Here is a 20,820-nt window from a genome sequence, read left to right as displayed (position 1 = left end):
TGATGATTGCAAATATAAATAATGGTTGAAAATGTTCGTGGGCGCCTCCAGACAACTGCTTCAAACTATAAATAAACCAGTGCTAAAAGTCCGCATTAAATTTAAAAAGAGTTTTAGCAATGCAACCAAAAGTTAACAATATAATCAAACCAAGTTCACTCAGATGAAGAATAATTGAAACTTGAAAATCAACTTAAATAAAAAAAATAAATGAATTTACAATCGTTTAAAAAGTATTATTCGATTTCAAGTTAATTGATGCAACATTTCAAATGTATCTGTAAAGTTCAGAAAAGTTTTCACACAGATAAAGGTTAATATGTGAATGTTCGCGTTTCTGATACATATGAATATATTTTGAAAAACATTTTCTATAGCCACAAATTCAGTATTTTGGTTATTATATTAACAGACGTGATGAACGTTACAATTATGCTCAACGTAAGATGCACAAAAAGCACTAAAAATTTGCTCAACATAAGAAACACAAAACTTTGTAAAAAATTGTTTTGAAGTAAATCTTGAAAAAAAATCAAAAGAGTTTCTCCAGTTGTCACACAAAAACCATTTTTTACAATCGAAATTTCTATAACTAAACGAAAAATATTAAAAAAATCATTGAGAAATTAATTTTTGAAGACGAATGTGTAATTAGCAGTTTTAGCAGGCAAAGTAAAAGCCGAACCAAAAACGAGGAAAAAATGATATAACCAATCGCGTAGGTTAAAACGGGAAATATCCGAATCAGATATATATATATATATATATATATATATATAAATATATATCTAAATATATATATATATATATATATATATATATAAATATATATATATATATATATATATATATATATATATATATATTTCTAACGCACGCGCGTAATATTTTCAGATTCTCTGTGTATCAATCGTTGCGCAAATGGCTGCTTCATTTTGTTCATGAGTCTCAATTTCATGAAAACAATGGATCGGTGCAGATTGTAGGCATGACGATTAAAAAATTGCACAGATAAAAGTTGCAGAGCATTGAAAAACATTTGTTCTTATAAGTCAGCAAAATATAAACCAAGTATTTCTCTCAGAAAAATATGAAACTTGTTCATTACGAAAACAAAAATCTTCTTGAATCTAAGTGCCTCTTGAGCAATTAATATCCGTGTGTTGTTTTTGTTTAGAACACAGAATCTAAACAAAAAAGCTAGTGTATCTGTTTCAACTATACAATTTTTGTGGCAATCTTACAATGGAACGTTCCGTTCACAAAAGCAGAAAACATATTGTTCACACACTAGAATGACACAACCTGAATTTTTGACTTTTTGGATGGTAAAAAGAAGGCAGCTGGTTAGCAATAAAATTGTTCCTTTTAAATCAAAGCCACAAATTGTTATAAATTTATATATATATATATATATATATATATATATATATATATATATATATATATATAGATATATCTCAAATCTCAATTCAATTTTTAAAAATCTTAGTGTATAACACTATTGGATACACATGCTATCCGTTATCAAGCTTCTCAATATTTGAGGGAAGAATTGATAATTTTTATCCAACATGAACAACAAAGGAAAAAACAACAAGCAGCCCTTACGGGAAAAACAGATAACAGTGGATCCCCAAAAACAAAATGTTAAGTTGCATCAACAAAAGCTAAAAAATAAAAAAAAACAGTTAATCCATACGTTTAGTTCATCGCCGTCGAGAAAGTATTATTCCAAAAAATATTGTGATAAAAAAATTAATTTGATACAATGTAATCTTTTTTGCGTTTAGTACAAAAACAGACAAAGTTGAGCCAAAACATTGTTTTTTTCGAAATTAGAAAAATTTTTAAATTTGAATTTTTATTTGATCTGCAATTGTTGTTGATACTTTCTTTTCTAGCGCAGGTTCTTTCATTGTGAAGTATTTTTCAGTCTCTTGAATTATTTAATGATTGGATGTATCCAATAATTTTTAAAACCAGTTTCAATAGTTCATAAAGGTGAATTTTTTTCTTAAATAAACAATTTTCAGCACTTATTTTGCTAACGGACTCATATCTCTTCCTATGAAAGATAAGAACAACCAGTAGTTCAATATGGCTCTATTAGACTTTATTTTACCATAAAGGTTTCTCATTTTTTATTAAGCTTAGCTTGCGGTACCATAAAAAAACACCAAAGTGAATTATTGGTTTAATGAAAGATTTTTTTAAAATTATTTGACAGATCTTTAGGAATTTCATTAGCCTATAAAATGTGCCGCATAATTGTGTAATTTGACTAAAATTGACTCAGTATGCAGCTTGAAATTTAATGGGTCTTCAATTTAATTGCTTGCACATTAATGACAATGAAAAAATTTTGACAAAAATTTTTTTGAAGCTGTTAAAGCTTTGTTATGTTAAAAACTAAACAGAAATTTATTATATCTATCAGACTATATTATTATCAGCACATGACTTGAATTGCTAAAGTAATGTAGGCGCTAAAATCTCGCCCATGTGCAAAAATATTGCAAAATTCTTGGGCATTTAATTGGCAATAACTTTCGGCTGACAATTTTCTCGACAAAATTTCGAACAGGAAATTAGGGATAAGTTATATCATAAAGAGGGTCCATAAAAATGGCAGACTTACTCTGATTTTGTTTTTTAAAGCGTCCACCTCCTGTCGAAGCTGGTCAATCGAAGCCATGTCAGCACACTTCTAAGATCAGTTAGCAACTTAATATATATAATAAGTTGTCTCTTTCTCTTCTCCCCTCAAACTTCCCACTATACGCCTAGCTGAGCACCCAACTCAGAGTTCCTCAGAAAGCAGCGGCAATGACTGATTAATCGTTAACAGAATTAGTTTTGATGAGAAGAACGATGTTTATTTTCGTGTTCTGTTTGTCTGTTTCTCCCTGTCACGTGACCCAGTGGTGGCTTGTGGTGGAATGTGGTTGTTGTTGTTGTCGTTGATAGAGTGAGATAGCATCAACTAACAGACAGCAGGAGCACAGCACAAACGCACTGATGTCTACTACAAGTTCTTCGACGGGTGCTGAATTCCCGTCACAAGTTGTCACTTCTCGACAAATCAGCAGAATCGGCAGAAATGCCTGAAAAACAACGTAACTTTTATGTAACTTAAATAAGGTTCCAAAAGAGATCACATTAACTAGAGATGCTTTTGAGAAGGTTGCATGATCAAATTACCTTGAAATGCTTTTTTCAAACAATATTCCGACATTTTTGTCACAGAATGCGTTGAGCGATCTTTTTAACAACATTTATCATGCAGATTTAACAGCAATTTGATCTTGCAACCTTATTTTTATGATCACCTATATAGTTACCAAGCTTGCAAATAGTCACAATGTTGATTAAATAGATGCATTTCAATTCTTAGGAAACGGATGACTTTTTCTCGGTATCAAAAGAATATTTGTAACGCAAATCTCACAATACATTTGAGCTGTTGCCGAGCAAAAACAGTGGGTAAAGGGTACCCAGGCATATCGTGACAGAATGAACTTTATTGATAGGGTCTTTTGTGAAACATCACCAACACTGGCGTCAGTGAAGCAAGCTGATTAGCTTGGTTCTTTGACGTCCTACCACAGCACCACCAACACTGCACATTCAATAGTTACTGAAGGCGGAACACGGCACAAAAAATCTGTACTTTATCAGAAAAATTAAGGGATCTAATTTGTTTTGACTCCCCCCCTCCAGCTTGGTGGGCATTCAACTTTTAAGCTCCCGGGCGCACGTGCTATTTTTTCTTAACTATTTTAGCTATTTTTCATAGCTATTTTTTCTTTTATTAATTCAAGGCGGAACACCGCACTTGATAAGTTAGAACAACAAAAATAGCGTCAAACTTTTCGGGGTCAATGGAGAGCTGACAAATCTTGATTTCTAATAATTTGTTAAATTAGCTCATACACCATAAAAAAATCATTGAATCACTGTAGTAAGTGTAACTTAGAATTAATGAGAAAATGCTAAGAGTTGGAGAGCTTTGGTTTAGAATATAGTTTTTTCATCTTTTATTGTATAAAAGTGCGGTGAGGTTTCAGGAATAAAACTTGACGCCCTTTTTCCTATTCTTTAAAATAGTTTTTCTTAGCAGTTTGTTAATAAAGAATTGGAGTAATGTGAAAAAATAGTTTAAGACACAAAATTAATTTCAAGATAAATTTTAGCTGGTTTTGATAATAAACCAATGTGAACAATGCTAAATCCCTGAAAAAGATTCCTTTCAATTCAAATGAAAAAAGCTTCAACTTTAACCCTCAAAAAATGTGTGTCCGCGTGTGTACTCTCTCTGAAACAATTGATTAGTTGGACATCCAAGAGCCTGTTGATAACATCAAAATCTTATATGAAAAACACAAGAGCGCACAGTTTAATTGCATCACTTCAGCAAAAGTTCGGACTTAGAGATGTTTGTTGAACAAAAAGACATTTTGGCTAACTGCTGATGTTGCTTGACATAATTTAGCAATAAAGATCAAAACTTTTATATTGTGTAATGTTACCTGCAAGGCATTAACGGTTTTCAATTTGGAGCAAGATTAGACAATTTATCTTCATTTTGATAAGGTATGTGACCAAAAAATTCCTAGCCACTACAAACACTTAGATGTAGACAAAAAGACAATTTTTGCTACCGGGCAAAGCTGTAACGGGAGATAATTTGACAAATATAGATCAACCCATCATTTTTATATTTATAGCATTAGCTACGAGTATTTTCTTCTATTCATTTTCCACTTAAATTAGAAAGGTTATCTTCAAATTTGGTAGGCATTTGAACAAGAATTTTCAGAAGCAGTTCAAAAATTTCAAGAACATCACAAATTCGGTCTCAAACTTAGACCAATCACAAATTTATATGTTCACTTACTTTTTTTTAATAAAATAAAAATCTAAAAATCTGTTTAACAAGACTACCGGTATCTCAGAAAAATCAAAAAGACGAAGACTTATAAAGACGAGAGAAAACAGAATTGACAGCTCAACCTCCAACAAAGCAAACAAAATACAATTAACAGAAACTTCCAGAATGAGCAAAGAATCAAACAAGGAAAATTTAGGAAATGAAATCTTAATTTCTATGCTTGTTTTCCAGATAATTGATCAAAACAACTGTTTTTAATTTCCTTCTTTATTAAAGTCTTTATTGGGCATGCTACTAGTTGAAACAGTCACCCTTATCAACGAAAGGTAATTTAACAATTGCCGTGAATTTCAGTGGATTGGTCTTAGTAATTCAAAAAATTTATTTATGTTGACAAACCAAATGGAAAAATAAGTTATCAAACTTCGAAAATTAAACCGCTATAATTAAAACTACAAGCGCCATCTGTTGTATAAAAATTTGAGCTCTAAAAGATTTACTTGAAGTTGTGTATATTATTCTTATTGATTCTATCATTAAATTAAAAGAAAAAAAGATGGCGGATTCTGAGTGCCCCCATAGGTTGAATCGTAGAGCCAGTTACAAATTTTTATCATTAAGAGGGGAGCAGCCAATGATCAAAGAAGACTAAAGCAGTCAAAGAATTGTTATAAACTGAACTACAATTTTTCATTTAACTTCTCACTTTGAAATATCATGGAACCTTGTTAATAGGTTGAAGAGTTTGCAAAATTCCACAATGCTGCGAATTGAAGGGGGATTTTTGGAACCGATTGCTTCACGCATACTTTGCTGCAGGCATGCAAAGTTCCTCTGATGTGCAAAATCGACAAAAGAAAAGAAAAACTGTTGAGAAATTTTCTTCATTGCTCAAAAGGCCAATCGTCTACTTCATCAAAATTTTAGAAGACAATCAAATCATAAAACGTAGTTTGTGATATGTGAGTCTGAACGACAGCAAACTTCAGGATTTTTGGAAAATCTGCAAAGAGGTATTGGCAAAACTTTTGTTCCCTGAGAAAAAAAACGACTGTTGCTATGTATCTTTGCTTGAATTGCTTTTTTGACGTAATACGAACTAGAAAATCATTCATTCCAATAATGACCCAACTGTTAGCTTTTTTGCTACCCTCTTGAGAGGTCAATTTGCCATTTTTTCTCAAAAAACAAAAAAATGAAGACTTCCCGCAAAAACTTCAAAGTTTAATTCTTTTACTTAACAGTGGACATACTTGTTTTTATAGTTACCACAAAAAAAATTTGTTTCAAAATCAAACAATCCAAAAGCTAAGTTTTTCAGCATAATGGTAATTTTTTATTTTTTCGGAAACAAATGATCATTTTCGAACAATGATGAACACAACAAATTTCTTTCTTTTTTTAGTACCTGTGAGACCAACTGTAAGTTTAAAAAAAAAGAAATTTTAAAACAAATTGATTTTTAAAATGTTCTTCAAGAACAAAATAGAAATAATTTTAGAAAGTTTGAAATTATCCAAATGCACTGCCAAGATGCACTTGTATTTAGCAGAAATTTGTTATAATATATACGGAATTCATCAGCCATGGGTGGAATACATTTCAAAAACTTTCAAAAACAAAAAGAGTCCCATCTTTTCGCTCGAAGATTTTATTTTTGAAATCTTTTTGAAATAAAAAGAAAGATTTGTCGTCGAAAGTTGGGTTTTGAGGTATTTGAAAAATATGGCTAGCTAATATATGGTGGAAAATAGTGAAACCGTGGCGAAAGAATGGGTACTCATAGAGATTCGGTTAATTGTTTCTATTTCCCTACTTTGAAGTGTGATCGCGAAAGTACTAGTCTTTCTTCGCTAGCTAGCTTCAGAAATGAGCAAATTCGATAGCAGTGTCGATGACGAAAAAAGCCAACATTTGGCTAAGAGCTACGCTCCACTTCGTTTCGCCACATTTAAAACTGCATCAGTGCCATTTTAAACGAAATTTGTGATTCAGGACAAAAAGTCTGGAACGGAATCAATTCATAGCGACTTAGCATCCTCTAAATGCCCATACCCACTTCAAGACCCTGTGGTATTATAGCTCAAATTTGGGCCCCTTGGTCTACACAATGGGATACCTTAGTGCTCAGCAAAGTTTGGCCGAAACTATACTTGCTCAATCTTGTAAAACGCCACCCCCCCCTTTTTATTTAGCACAGATAGGGGCTATAAGAGCTATTGATATAGGAGAGCGAGCATCGTTGACCCCGACTTGAGCGGGACAGTAAATACAATCAGATTTTAAAATTCTGTCAAAAAGTTCCAACGTTTTCGATTCATCTAAAGTAATTTTTCATTTTTAACTTCTTGATTGCTACTACAATTTGTAATTTTTGTTTACTACAATTGCAACGAAAGACTATAGAGCTTATGCATAGAGGAGCAAACTACTTCCAGACTAATGATAAATTGTATTGTTCTGTCAGGATTCCAAATCTTCACTGAAGTTGCATTTTCGCCAGCTTTATAAACCACAGACTAGGCCATAAAACTATACCCCAGACTCAATTTTTGACAGGATTGATGAGTGTGCCTCTATATGCTTCGGGTTCACGCTTTCCCGGACCTTCAAAGGTCTCGGAATCATAAACCTTTAAACCTTTTCAAAGAGTTTTTCCAAGAAAACATCGCAAAAAATGCGGGAAAACAAAAAAAAGGTACAAAATGTGAACCAACCTTAGCTCTCGAATAAGCTGTTTGACGTAGTTAAGGTATAAACGAATAATAAGTTTAGTAAGACCCAACAACAAAGTCGGTCGGTCGGCGCAGCGAGAAAGAAGCGCGGTTGTTTGTTGGTTTTGTTTGTTATTTACCAATGGATTAGTAAATTGTTTTAAAATAGATGGAGGATAAGAGATTTTAAAGGGGATTCCACAAAGGAATTGCAGAAATCCCGATTATAGGAGTGCCTTCTCAAAAAAATCGATAAATAACTAAGTTAATTGCTGTTGTGATAACTAAGTTGTTTATAAAGCGGATCTGTTGTCTTGTTTGTTAAAAGCATATATCCAAGTTAATTCAACTAGTCGAAAATTTAAGGCTCAACAGACTGAAAAAAAACGTTAACTCATAAATGCAGTTTGATTTTTCCACGTTCACGCGTTATACGTTATTGATTGAATTCTAAAACCAATGAACAAATGTGAGCATAGACGAATTTGTTTGTTTGTGAAATGTTTATGACTTGGAGCTGTAAACAGCGCAAATTATGTAAATTAATAGTTGTTTTTTCACCGCTGTTCTTGTCAGCGAAAGTAACTATAAAACGATCGGCACTGCTGTGGTGGTGGTGGTGGTGTCGAAATGTTATTACTGTTATCGGTAGAGGCAAAATGAGAATTATCGATTTCTCAGGTAGCGATGTTGAAAAGTGTTTAGCGATTAAAATGTCTAATTGCTTTGCTGTTTTTCCTAGATATATTTGCAAATGCTGCTGGTGGTTGTCTTGTATATCTTAATACCTGTGTTAGACTGTGTATGTGAGTAAGTGCGGGGGGATGTGTATGGATGCTATGTATGTTATTGGTTTTTGTCTTTGTTGTTGTTATTGTTGTTTACCGTTTTCGTTGTCGCTTTTGCCTTGCCTGCTGCGTGTGCTGCAATGCAATCGGGCTGCTTCTCTTGTGTAGTTTGTGTTGCTGTTAGATTTGTAGCTGTTGACTGCTTTAAACGGTGGCGTTTTGTCCTCGGTGGCGTTGTGGTGCTGGTGCGTTGCGGGCTCCGCTCAGCTAAGCTCAGCTCAGGTAAAAATAAGTAAATAAGTAACTAAAAAAGATGAGCTGTTGATATTAGCAATCAAAAGACTGTTAAAACATTGCTCAATGTAATGTACTTTACAAAAACAGCTTACATGTACTGCGTGCTAGCTTTCTTTTGCTTTCCTTTTCCTTGCTTATGCTTCCCCGTTTTGATCTGAGCGCGTTTTTTGCTATAAGTAATTCTTTTAAAATCTCAGAGGCAAAAAATGCGCTATATTCTCTCTTTCTTTCTTCCTATGCCTATGCTTGTGTATGTTGTGTGTATGTGGAGTATCGGTGCTTATAATTTGTTGCAATTTTGTGCTCGCATCTCTTTAGTAAAGTAAATTGATGCAATGGAATAAACACCGCACACACACACACACACATGCACACATACAACTATACACATGCACACAAGTACTGTTCCTTTCCTCTATTTTCCTCGTTTTTTTTCCAACCCCCACACTTATTTTGTTCACTGTTTGAACGGTTTTTTCGCGGTGTGGATATATTGCATACGTACGCGTGTGTTATACGCAGCTTCCTTCGAATATAGTCTGCGAGTGACATCATTCAAATTTAGCATACAAGTCATTAAGCATAAAGTTAAACGATCGCTTTGTCTGTTTGCTCATCTTGATCAAAGTTTTTTTCGAACTTTTACATTATCTGGCTATCAAGATTCCATCTAAGTTAGTACTATATATCACGAAGATCCAATTATTAAACGAACTATAAGGAAAACAGAATGTTATGCTAATTGAGCTGTAAGCTAAAAGCCGCGAAGTGTACCCACGGAGTCTAAAAAAGATTCACCGTATATACTACAGCTACAAGTAAGCCCAACTCGATTATTCTTTTGCTGAGTTATTTCGCTCAGAGTAAAATGATGGGGAAACGTCAGAAAAGCTCCTTTTTCTCTATCTGATCATAAGTATATTACGAAACACGCCGTGCAGCAGTACAAGGAAGACACAAGACCAAAACTGCGCTTTATGCGGAGAAAATAAGACATAACTTGCTTTTATATGTTTTTCTAGCTTCTCTTCCCGCTGTTAATGTATTCCAAAGCTCGCTCTATATATTCCAAATTTCCTCTTCGCTCTTTGCGCACTGCATATTGAGTGTAAGCGCTATTTCTGTTCCTCCTTAGTAGCTATCCGCTTTTCCATAGATTTTCTATGGAATATTGGTAAACATATACACACTGAAGGCGTTCGGTGCTATTTCCCCCGTTGAACTACTTTCACCAATGCAAAGGCTCCTCTATTTTCCCTTCGTTTCCCGCATTTAAACATGCATAAACGTATTGTACACACACATACATACGTACACGTAAAGCGCCTTGAATGAACCTTGTATTTATACCACGCGGTAGAGTATGAAATATAAACTAAATATCAACCATACCTCCCCAATTCTAAGCCATGCCTTTTTCGCACCGCCAAAATTATTCAGATTAAGGCAAAAAAAAACTGTGTTTTGCCTGTAGCTCAAAAGAATAAGGACTTCATGTTCAAATAACCGATCATTTTCTCAACCGAGCCTACATATTGTAATAAACTAATTCACTCTTTGAGGATAAAAATCAATTGTAAAAGTGAAGGCATGAATAATGATTTTTCTACTGTGGTAGATTCTATGTGGTGATCATTCTGCTTGAAGAACGCTTTTGAGAACAAAAATCCTCTTAATGCAAGCGCTTAATGCCTGCAATGTTTTTACATAGTAAACTACGGTTCAATACTTTACGCATACATAGTTACATTAGAAGGCGCTAGTATTGGACGGTTGCTGTTGACGTACGCGTGCGTGAGAGCGTGCATGTATGTACGGGCGGTTTCGTGAATTGAATTGCGCTTCAAATAGCTTGTTTGTGTACGCTATGCTAGACAGGTTTTATACTCAACACCACAAAATACAAAAAAGAAGAGCTAAAAATGTAAAAAAATAGTTTTCTCGCTCAAAAATATACTGCTGCTGCATTCAACCTGCACTACTACATTACACACACTTACTGCAAGAGTCTAAGAAGCGTGTAAAAAGTATAATACTGGGAAACGTTCGTAAGAAAAGGTATGAAAAGCAGTTAAAGTCATGGAAAATAGATTTTGAGTAACATGGTTGCTTACTGAATTGCAAATACACAAATAGATTGATGCCTTTTTGTCTAAGACGCGTTAGCTGATAATATGTAAAAAAAATTTGTTTTTATATGAACTGCATGTAGCTTTTGCGATATGAAGTGACAATTTTGCCCAAAATGTATTTATGTTGATATTTCCCCGCATTGTGTGTTGAGGTGCTGATGGGTTGAGATGTTTACGATTTCTCAGCCGCCTTGTTATTGCACACGGCTATATAACTAACTGTTCTTCATCATAAGAGAGCCAAACAAAATTGACCAAATTGAGTTATACATTCTAGCAACGATCCAGTTTTGATCAAGTTTTTGAATTATATAAGTCAAATTTGTTTCGATTGTAAGGCGGCGCTAGATACTTTTTTGAAATACTTTTGACTTTTGCTTCTTTTCTTATGTTGCACACCAAAAATATTTCAAATCAAACCTCATTATTGACGGGCAAAATTTAAGTTCACACAGAGGTCAGATTCCCCAGCAGTAGAGAGTTGGAACATTTGTCTTTTTAGGTTGAAAGCTTACGATTTTTTTGTCTGACGATTTTAAAAATTTGTTCTTTTAAAAAATTGTTTTTTTTTTCATGAATTGCCACCTTCAATCATATTTCCGCAAACTTTTACCGTATTCTACCTAAAAAGCGAAGTTACATACTTTTTCGAATGAATTATAATGTAGTTTGAATAAATGTTTTTTTAAATATTGACTTTCTGGCGTTGATACTACCAGTTCTCATAAATTTTTTCTTTAATTTTTTATAGTTTCCTGTTTTCGAGGTTCTGTTTTGATGTCTTGTTCGATAATCACATTAAGGAAAAGTTTCTGAAAAGTCCTTTATCTTTTTAACGGCATTGAAAAAAAGAGCAATTGATTATGTTCAATTTTTTTGTAATGAATAGATTTTGATCTTATAGGCTTCGACACCATTTCATTGCAAAATTGAAATGACTTTTGATTTTTGTTAGTATTTTTCTTTTTGCAGCCGAATGACATTGCAGATGATGACAGCTCTCAATGGTAATGTTTGAAGATATAAATGAATCCATTGAATGGTATCTGTTGATAGATAATTGCTTTCATGATTTCAATATAATTGTTTTCAAAAATTGTAAACAATTTTTTTTAACTTTTCCCTTCTGTTTTCAGTGTACTGGTTAACTCTTCATAAAAAAGACAGGACCCTCACTTTTTCCGTTGAAACGAAAATCATTTGGTTTAGTTTCCTTTTTATCTGATGCTATTATGACTTTTCATTAAGTTTTTCCAAAGAAAACCTAGTCGTGGATAGACATCTAGTTATGATCGTAGGCATTGCTGGTTGTTTTGATTTGATTTTGTTGCTTGTTTTCTCTCTTAAACTCTTTAATTGTAGTTAAAATCGGCCTTTCAATCATTTATTGTCATTTGTATAGTGGTTAGAGCTTGAAGCGATTTTTAAAATCGATAAAACAATTATTTTCGAACGATAAGTGATTTTTTGAAAGTTTTCTGTCTCTTCTTCATTTGGTGGACAATTAAGTCAAAAACGTTGCTGAGCAGGGTCGGAACATTTTTTGAACGCGCATTACCGAGCCTCTTTGTATAGGGTTAATCTTTTCCGCCAAAAAAACATTGAGTACCCATATTGTATATGAGGTCGCTTGTGCTTTGTACATGCAAATTGTTCATAGCTCTTCCTTTATCGCAAAACCTTTCAAAGCTTAAATGTTTATACAATCATCAATTATATGATCTTATATTTTTCTGAGTGTTTATAATATCGTTTTTGTATAATAAGGAAAAAAAATTCAACTAAACATCAGTACAAAATAATTTGACTCGAAAGATAAATACCATTTCTCGATCGGGAATTTAATAATTGTCTTCCATGTTCCAACCTGAAATCTTTAATTTAAAATTTTGAGGCTAGAAACCACATCGTCAACAATTTTATAAACATATAAAAAGGTAACTATCCGAGTAAAAATAAAGACGAAAACAAAACATTGAGAAGTTCAAATCGCGTGTTTGTTTTAAAATCGTGACAAATAAGTACTTAATAGTTTGTGGAACACACACAAAAAATGTATAAAATCAATGACCCAATGCTTAAAATTGGTAGCTGAAGGTTACTAAAGTGTCTTACTTTTTCCTTTGAAAAAAAATTGAGATATTGAAAATGGTCTGATCATGTTGGAAATTGAAGTCAATTAATTTTCCAAAAAACGGTACCAAAAAAATATACTATGTAAAATTTAGTAAACTCTAGAGAGCAGATTGGAAAAACGAAAGCTCATATCCTGATTTTGGCAACTTGCATTTACTATTGTATATCAATCATCTTTGAAGTTAGAATGTAAACAGCAAAAGACGGAATATTTATTGCGAGATAAAAGAAGATACAAAAAAAGTAAGTTTAACCCTGATATTGCTTTGCAAGATTGGTCGCTAATGTACAAAAACATTGGAAAAAAAAATTTTATAAAATTTTTTTGACATTTTTCCAAAATGTATTAAACAGTCACGCACCTCTGAAAAACATAGAAGTGGAAACAAAAAAGGAGCACAAAAAATGGCTATCAAAAGAACTACGTAATGTCATTAATGAAAAGCATCGTGTAGCCAATGAATGAAAGAAAGCTCCTAATCAAGAGCTCTTTGAAAGTTACAAAGTGCTGAGAAAAAAAGTAAATAGAAAATGTTGTAAAGCATCTGACGGTTATACCAAACTATTTTTCGAGAATCTCCCGACTTCAAAATAAAAATGAAAGTTCATCAAAAACAAAATTAACTCATATAAAAAGACAGAAAAAATTGCAAAGCTGTAAAGAGGCCGTTGCGTAATATCGGGTGAAGAAAGCATTGCTCACGTTTCGAATAATTGTTTTGCTCGTCTCGGACTTTACAATTTCAAAATAATTGCTCCTAAGATGCCTTCTTTTTTAGGGGAATCGAATTCAATTTCAAGTCGGTCACCAGAAGAGAACTAAAAAAGTTATTGACAAACTATCAACACAAAAATGAATTGGACCTGTATTTACTATCCTGAGCTTTGAAAGATAGTAAGTTGTCCATTGGAATCCATTTACAGTTTGCTATCAACGAGTGTATAACACAAACACAATCCGTGATATTTTGAGAATGCCTATGTCACTCCTATCTAAGAGAAAGGCGACAGAAATAACCTGAAAACTATCGACTAATTTTGGTTACTCCAACATTAGCAAAAATTTATTCTCTTGGAGCAAATGTCGGAACATTTCGATACGAAAAAACAATCTTTTTGGATTTTTCGAAAGCTTTTATCACATTATCCTTGGACATTTTCATTCAAAAAACTGAAAAATATGGTTTTGGAGAAAACACAAGGTTCTCATTGAATTCGTGTCTAATCAACAGGAAACAGTGTGTTAGAAACGCATTAGTTGAATCCGACTGGACAATTAAAAATTACGGTGTTCCACAAGGTACTGCACTAGGACCATTAGTATTCCCTCTTTATGTAAATGACTTTGGTGAGGAATTAGGGAATTGTTTGACTGTTTTACAATTTGCAGATGACGCATTTTTATGTCATGAAAAAAATTAACAGTGTTTAGAAGTAAAAGCTAAAAAATTATTAATGGAAACTAAACAAAATATGAAACAAAACAGGTTAACTAAATGAAGGGAAAACAGAAATAATGGTTTTCAAAAAAGAAAAATCATAAATATCAATTGTGCTAAAAAAGTTTAAATGAATCCAACAGATGAATGCAGATATGTAGGTGTTAATCTTGACAAATTTTTGACATACTGAAAATATTTTAATAATGTGATCAGTAAAATGACTTTAGCTATAAGATCAATTTATTTGATACGCAATCAGATACGTTTAGAGGCTCGAATAATTCTCTTTAGATAACTTGTTTTGTCGCATTTATACTTTTTAGTGCAATATTTTTTCAAAGTTTGCCATACTACTCAATTGACAGAATAAAAAAACAAAATAGATGAGGCATAAGAGTTGGCTCTTTTTCGAACCAAGTATGACATTGCTCATAGACTTCTTGAAAAAAAACTTCCCACAGAACTTCAAATAGCAAAAACATCATTTTATAGACTTTCGATATTTTCCAACAAACAAACACACAAGACCAAAAGAAACTCGGAGACGTTGAAATTAAAGTTCGTTCATATGATTTTTCTTTCACAACAAAAAGTAAATCAAAGTTGAGTCAAAATTCAATTTTAAGAAATTTTGCTCATAAATGGAATAAATTTCGAAGCGTTCTAAGAAAGGAAAAATCTAAGAAAAATGCAAAAAAGACGCGAACGAGTTAAAATGGACAAAAAATGAAGGTTTTAAAAGTTTTGTTTTATAAAAAAATTCACAAAAACTAGAAACTCAACCTTAGTTTTTTTAAGTGTTATAATTAGTTATACAAAGGAAAGATGTTATTCAAAGGAAAGATGCAAATGATAATATTTTAGCATGTAGCTTTTACCATGCTGTTATTCGAATTTACATGATTGAGATTTGAAAAAAATGTCAGACAGAGTTTTGCAATATGGTTCGGTTATACGCAATATAGTTTGTATTCTTTTGGACATAATCAATCTAATTTTTTTTTCAAAAACCTTCTCATCAAAGTTAACAAAAATTGTGCGTATCATTATACGTCCAACTTTATCCTATAACAAATCTCATATCGAACATAAAATTTTTGCTGTCATACATCAAAAATGAAAGCACAATTTTTTTTTCATTTCTTCAATGCGCTTTGTCTTGGCACAATTAGATAATCTGAATTTGGTAAAATTTTGTTTATATCAGCAGCGATAGCAGAATGTTATATTTTCTGCGAGGAAACATCTCTCGCAGCTTATTTGTGAAAACGTTTTCTTTTCAACCAAAAATTTCTGGACTACTCGATGCAATGGTTTGGTTTATGCAATAGTTTATAAGTAGGTTCTGACTATGAGATGACAACTTTATATTAAAAAAGAAAAGAATAACGTTTTCGTTTTCGGACAACAAAATTAAATTGAAAAGACATTCTGTGTTTTCTGCATTATTATACAACAGGTAAAAACTTCTTTTTTGGAACTACAAAAAAATAATTTCAACTAAAGTTTTTCCGAAAATTACCGAAAGAAGGGAAATGAAAGCCAAAAATCAATGAATCAGAAATATTCCAGATCGGAGAAATGTATATTGGTTATAGAGTGTAAAATTTTTTCAAAAGGTTTTCTGACTTTTCTACTACTCCACGTCTCTTTTCTGCGGTAATTCAACCTCCACAAACATAGTCGCCAGTTTCATTTGGAAAAATTGTGTACAATGTTTATTGTTTAAACAAAATTTAAAGTTGAAAATTTTAACTAAAAATTATGCTATTTTTTAAATTTTTTCTGCAGTCAATTTGATCGGCCACCTTTTTTGAGAGGCATAATATATCTGGTTATCCACAAATTTTGATTCATTTTCATTAAAGCATCTTGTTATTAGTAAACTCAACGTTTCTTCCTGGAGAGAAAAAATGTTCGTTAAATCAGTTTTATCTGAACCCTATTAATCAGAAAACTACACCATTACAAGAATGCTGTCGCTACATTTATAAAAACTCTCCAGCAATTTTTTCTCGTTTTGTTTCGTTTAGAATTTTAAAATTAAAGTCGTGGAAGAATTTATATACATTCTGTTTTGTTTGTGCTGAAAAAGTATTTCTAATTGTGTAATTGTACTCTTTGCAACTTAATGTGTAATATTTATTTGGGAAAATAAAACAACGGATGGTTTTTTTCTAAAGCAAAGAGGCTCATGAAATTAAGGTTAATTTTAATTCAACTACAAATTGTTGGTCAAACATCAGCTGAAGCATATTAGTTTACACAATGGATTCAATAAAAATGTGCTCGGTGAACTTCACTGTCACAAAGCTGTATAAACCATTTAAACCAAAAAATGAAAGAGAAATTCTTGCAATTTGCATGGAGCTTATAATTCGAGATCATTGAACAAGACAAAATAATCTTAGTTCCTTTTAAAAAAACTGCATGAGATGTGTAATTACTGTAAAAATGTCTTCATATAATTACAAAAACCTTTCAAGAATCAAAATCAACTGTTCGCGCCTTGGTTTTTCAGTAAAAGATTTTAATGGAAGCCTGTATACAATAAAAATAAAAAAATTTTCTTTCGGAAACGGTTTTTGTTCAAGCTTGGCTTTTAATCTACAGTTAAAATGTTTGTTTAGACTTAAAGTCTAAAAAATATAAGGTCTAAATGGCTAAAAAAAATTTAAAAATCTGTATCCACTAATTTTTTTTTTTACCGTTGTTCCGCCTTTTCATGAAGCAAAATGAAGCGTACACCTTGGATATCATGTTTCGCTAGTGGTCTGCTGACCATTGTATCTAGAAAAACCGTCTATATAATTGTGTATCGAACTGACTATCTCACGAGTTGTAGTTTTATTACAAACTGAGGTTGTCATGCCTTCTAGTTGTTCCAGCCCACTTTTTTGGGAGGAGGAAATATATAATGAAATGTGTTTTTTTGTTCACTCAATTTTGGCTAATCTATATATTCATGGTAGAGGGTTGAAAGTAATATCATCAGAAAGAAGTGCAGAACATATAATTAGAAATAGTTCTTTCTTGAATTTCGATGTTTCCTTGGATTTACCGAGGTTTGAAATTTTGTGAACGATTGACTGAATTTCATTGGTTTCGTTCACATTTTCCATAATGTTCCTTTTTTGTTGAATAATATGTTCAAATTGTTAACAGTGGAGCTGGTGTTACCTATTAAGATAAAAGAGTGTAGATGAACTGTTTGATTCAATTTTTTGGCTAAAAAATTGGCCAAACTATTTGACTAAAATTTCGACACGCTCAAAATGACTCGAAATAAGAAATTTACTGTATTTTTCTTCAAATTTGCCTGACCAACGGAACTAAACAACCTGAGCAGCGGAACTAAGCAACGGCTGATATAACCCTCAATCACTCCAAAGAGGTCTATTTTTACTTGCGGACCTTTTGAGAGTGTTCTTGAATTAAAATTTGCCAAACTTTTGCTAATTTAACGCAATAAATATCCGCAAACCGTTCCTTTTTTGATATAATAACATTTTGTAAAATTATCCATAATCATGGGTATGAACAGCAACAACAAGGCTGGTACTGGTTTAATTGTTGTTTTCCAAGTACAAAAATGTTTCGGATTGTAGATATTTGCTGTCTCTTAAAACATTTTCAAACGTTTTTCATTATGATAATTGAAAAACAGAAAAAAACATATTAAGGCCTGCTAATTAGAGTTCCAATTATCTTCTGAAAGATTTTCAGGAAAATTTTCAACTTTTTAGGACAAATGTTTATGGTCTTTTCAAAGCATTTCAAAAGAAAAAATTGACTATTGATTGGGGCGCCTTTTTTCCAATTTTTGGCTAAGAAGTAAATTTAGGCCAAAAACGACAGGTCGTCGTACCTTTCTAAGGAATTAATTTATTTTTTTGCGGTTTAAACTTTTAAGTTATGGTTTTGTGATACCACGAGATTTCATTAAAAGTTTTCTGCAATTCTTTGACACTTTCACATATTTGAAATTCTTTGCTTTTTCGTCGTGTTATTTACTGTTCCAATATCAACTTCTGGTATTTAAAATAAGGGACAATTCAATATATAAATTGTTTACTTAACAGGTTATGGTTTTATTGGATTCGACACCGTCTTCAAGCCAAAATTAATAGAACTTTTCTTTTGGGTTTTTTCGTCATTCTTTTGCCGTTTAAAAAACTTTGGATAATTGTAGGTTTTATTGGCGTCCTATGGTTAAATCAACTTGATAGCTGAAAGTTTTCATGACTTTGAAATCAAGTGATATAGAAAAATAAAGACGTAATTTTAACTTTGCACTTTGCTGTTCTTTTTGTCTTCTTGTTACCTAGTCTCATCAATTACAATTCCAATATCACAACATTGGTGCTGAGGAAAAGCGCAATTGAATTTAGCAGATTTTTTAAATGCTTTGATTATTTTTTTTTGGCTTTGACACTGACTTTTCTCAAAAACTTAATTTATTATTATATTTTTTTTTAATTTTTTCTGTGTTTGCTGTTCTTTTTGTAGGCGTATGGCGTATTCTGAATATTGAAAAAAATTCAATGGGATTTGTTGGAGACATTAATGAAACTTGTGAAAGATTTCAGTCGATATCTATTGTTTTATATCAATTTGAAATTAGTTGTTTCTGAAAAATACAAATGCAATTTTATCTTTGCCTTTGTGCATTTTTGTCGACTTGTTACCTAGCATCATTGTTCAGACTTTTGTATCCCATTATTGGTGTTTAAAGAGGGCACAATTGATTATATTTTTATAGAATGGATTTGTAGTTTCAAGGGCCTTGACACAACTTTCTCATAAAATTCAGTTGATTTTTTTTTTCGTCTGTTTGTTTTTTTGTAGACTTCCGGCATATTCGGGATAAAGACTTGTCTCAACGTCCTTATTCGCAGGTATGAATAACCTTAAATCTAATTGAAGATTTCATTTGATTTTAGTGGTTAATCATTGTATGAAATTACTACTCTTTAAAAATAGAAACCTATTTTTTATTTTGCCGTTTTCGTTCTTTTTTGTCTACTGGTTACCGAGTCTCATGAAGTGTTGGTCCCATGTTTTTTTTTCTAGTGAGGAAGTGCCAATTAATTTCCTTAGCTTAGTTTTCACTTGATGCTATTTTGAGGTTGCCTTAAAATAATTTTAAAAAAATAGACATCATATTTTGGATGTAAATAAATTTCCTTATTTGATTTTGTCTCGTAGTTTTAATAACGACAGATCTCATTGACCCTATAGTGTGGAATTATTTAGTTTGATAAATGATTTGAGTTCGAAGCAATATTTATTCATAAACCAATTATTTTTGAATAATATTTGAATTTTTGAAAGTTTTCTATCTCTTCCCCATTTGGTAGACAATTAAGCCAAAAATGTAGATGAGCTGGGTCGGAACATTACGGTCGAATGAACGTTACCGAGCCACCTTGTTTCAATTACCTTTCAAAGTGTTTCTCAAACGGTAAGTTTTCAGTGGCTCTCATATATCATTTGAGGCACGGTTGAAATCAAGGTTTGAAGAAAATCTGAGCAATCAAGAAGATAGTTTTGGCATTTAGATCAGTTTTCCATCTGCTCTAACCCAACGAGAGTGAAGAAATCGTGACGTAAATTGCTTTCACCTAAATATTTTGAAGCTATTTAATCCTTAAATCTCATCCAATAAGAGGGGAGAAATCTTAAAGAAATTAGGTCTCATCCAATTAGAGAGACACCAGTATAGGAAATTGCTTGCAATAAACCAAATGAGGGGATTACTCTACGTGTTTCTATTAACTCTGACAATTAAACTGCACCCAATTAAGCTAAGGGTACCATGACCAAAACCAATTATTAATTTGGGATATAATTGAAAAAAAAAACAAAAAAATTACTGCCATTTTGTTTCAAGACTTGAATCTTATTTTTTCATTTGACCTTAAATGGTCATAATGATACTTCGTCAATAAAATTTTAATATTCTTGATAAATAAATAAATGTATTATTATTCTATCAAGATTCTTTTGTATAGCCGTATTCTGGAAGTTAACAGTGTTACATGATAATTATTAAAATTAAAAATTATGAAATTTCCAAAATATTCTGACTATAACTATTTGTATTTCGACATTCTTAACCAGGTTCTCTACAATCATGGCCAGTTGTTATGATACCAAATCAAGAAAACGACATCAGGTCGATCTCATAATTTTTCATTCGTATTACTTTCATGAGAAACGTTTTAGATCTTTTCAAAAGTCGCCCCCTCTTCTGTACCTAGTAGAGAATTCCCCCCCCCCCCCGTATTCTGCGTATTAAATGTAATATTGCACAAAGTATGCGGTTCAGACAAGGTCTGATTGGTCAATAAATTGCTCCCTTAAATTCTATAACAGAATTGCCTCCCAATTTGAAATAGGGGGAGACAACTTTTA

General features: G+C 32.2%; 1 protein-coding gene across 2 annotated transcripts in view; it reads right to left on the bottom strand.

The window, feature by feature from the left end:
* The window catches only part of LOC142337870 (guanine nucleotide-binding protein G(I)/G(S)/G(T) subunit beta-1-like), a 32,353-nt gene extending 23,373 nt beyond the window's left edge, over positions 1-8,980 (bottom strand). Inside the window, exons 1-2 of one of the 2 annotated variants that reach the window (XM_075387476.1) lie at positions 8,494-8,980; positions 2,642-3,107 (exon numbers count right to left, since the gene is read on the bottom strand). In XM_075387476.1, the coding sequence (XP_075243591.1) occupies positions 2,642-2,698 (57 nt within the window). In that variant the 5' untranslated portion in view covers positions 2,699-3,107; positions 8,494-8,980. Of the gene's footprint in view, positions 1-2,641; positions 3,108-7,611; positions 8,464-8,493 lie in introns of those variants that run through there. The other variant, XM_075387484.1, reaches the window with a different exon arrangement.
* Between the last annotated feature and the right edge of the window lie 11,840 nt (positions 8,981-20,820).

This window comes from Convolutriloba macropyga, chromosome 1 (genome assembly GCF_964194025.1).
Source record: "Convolutriloba macropyga chromosome 1, txConMacr16.3, whole genome shotgun sequence".
NCBI classification, from domain to species: domain Eukaryota; kingdom Metazoa; phylum Xenacoelomorpha; order Acoela; family Convolutidae; genus Convolutriloba; species Convolutriloba macropyga.
This window is presented reverse-complemented; position numbering and strand designations above follow the sequence as displayed.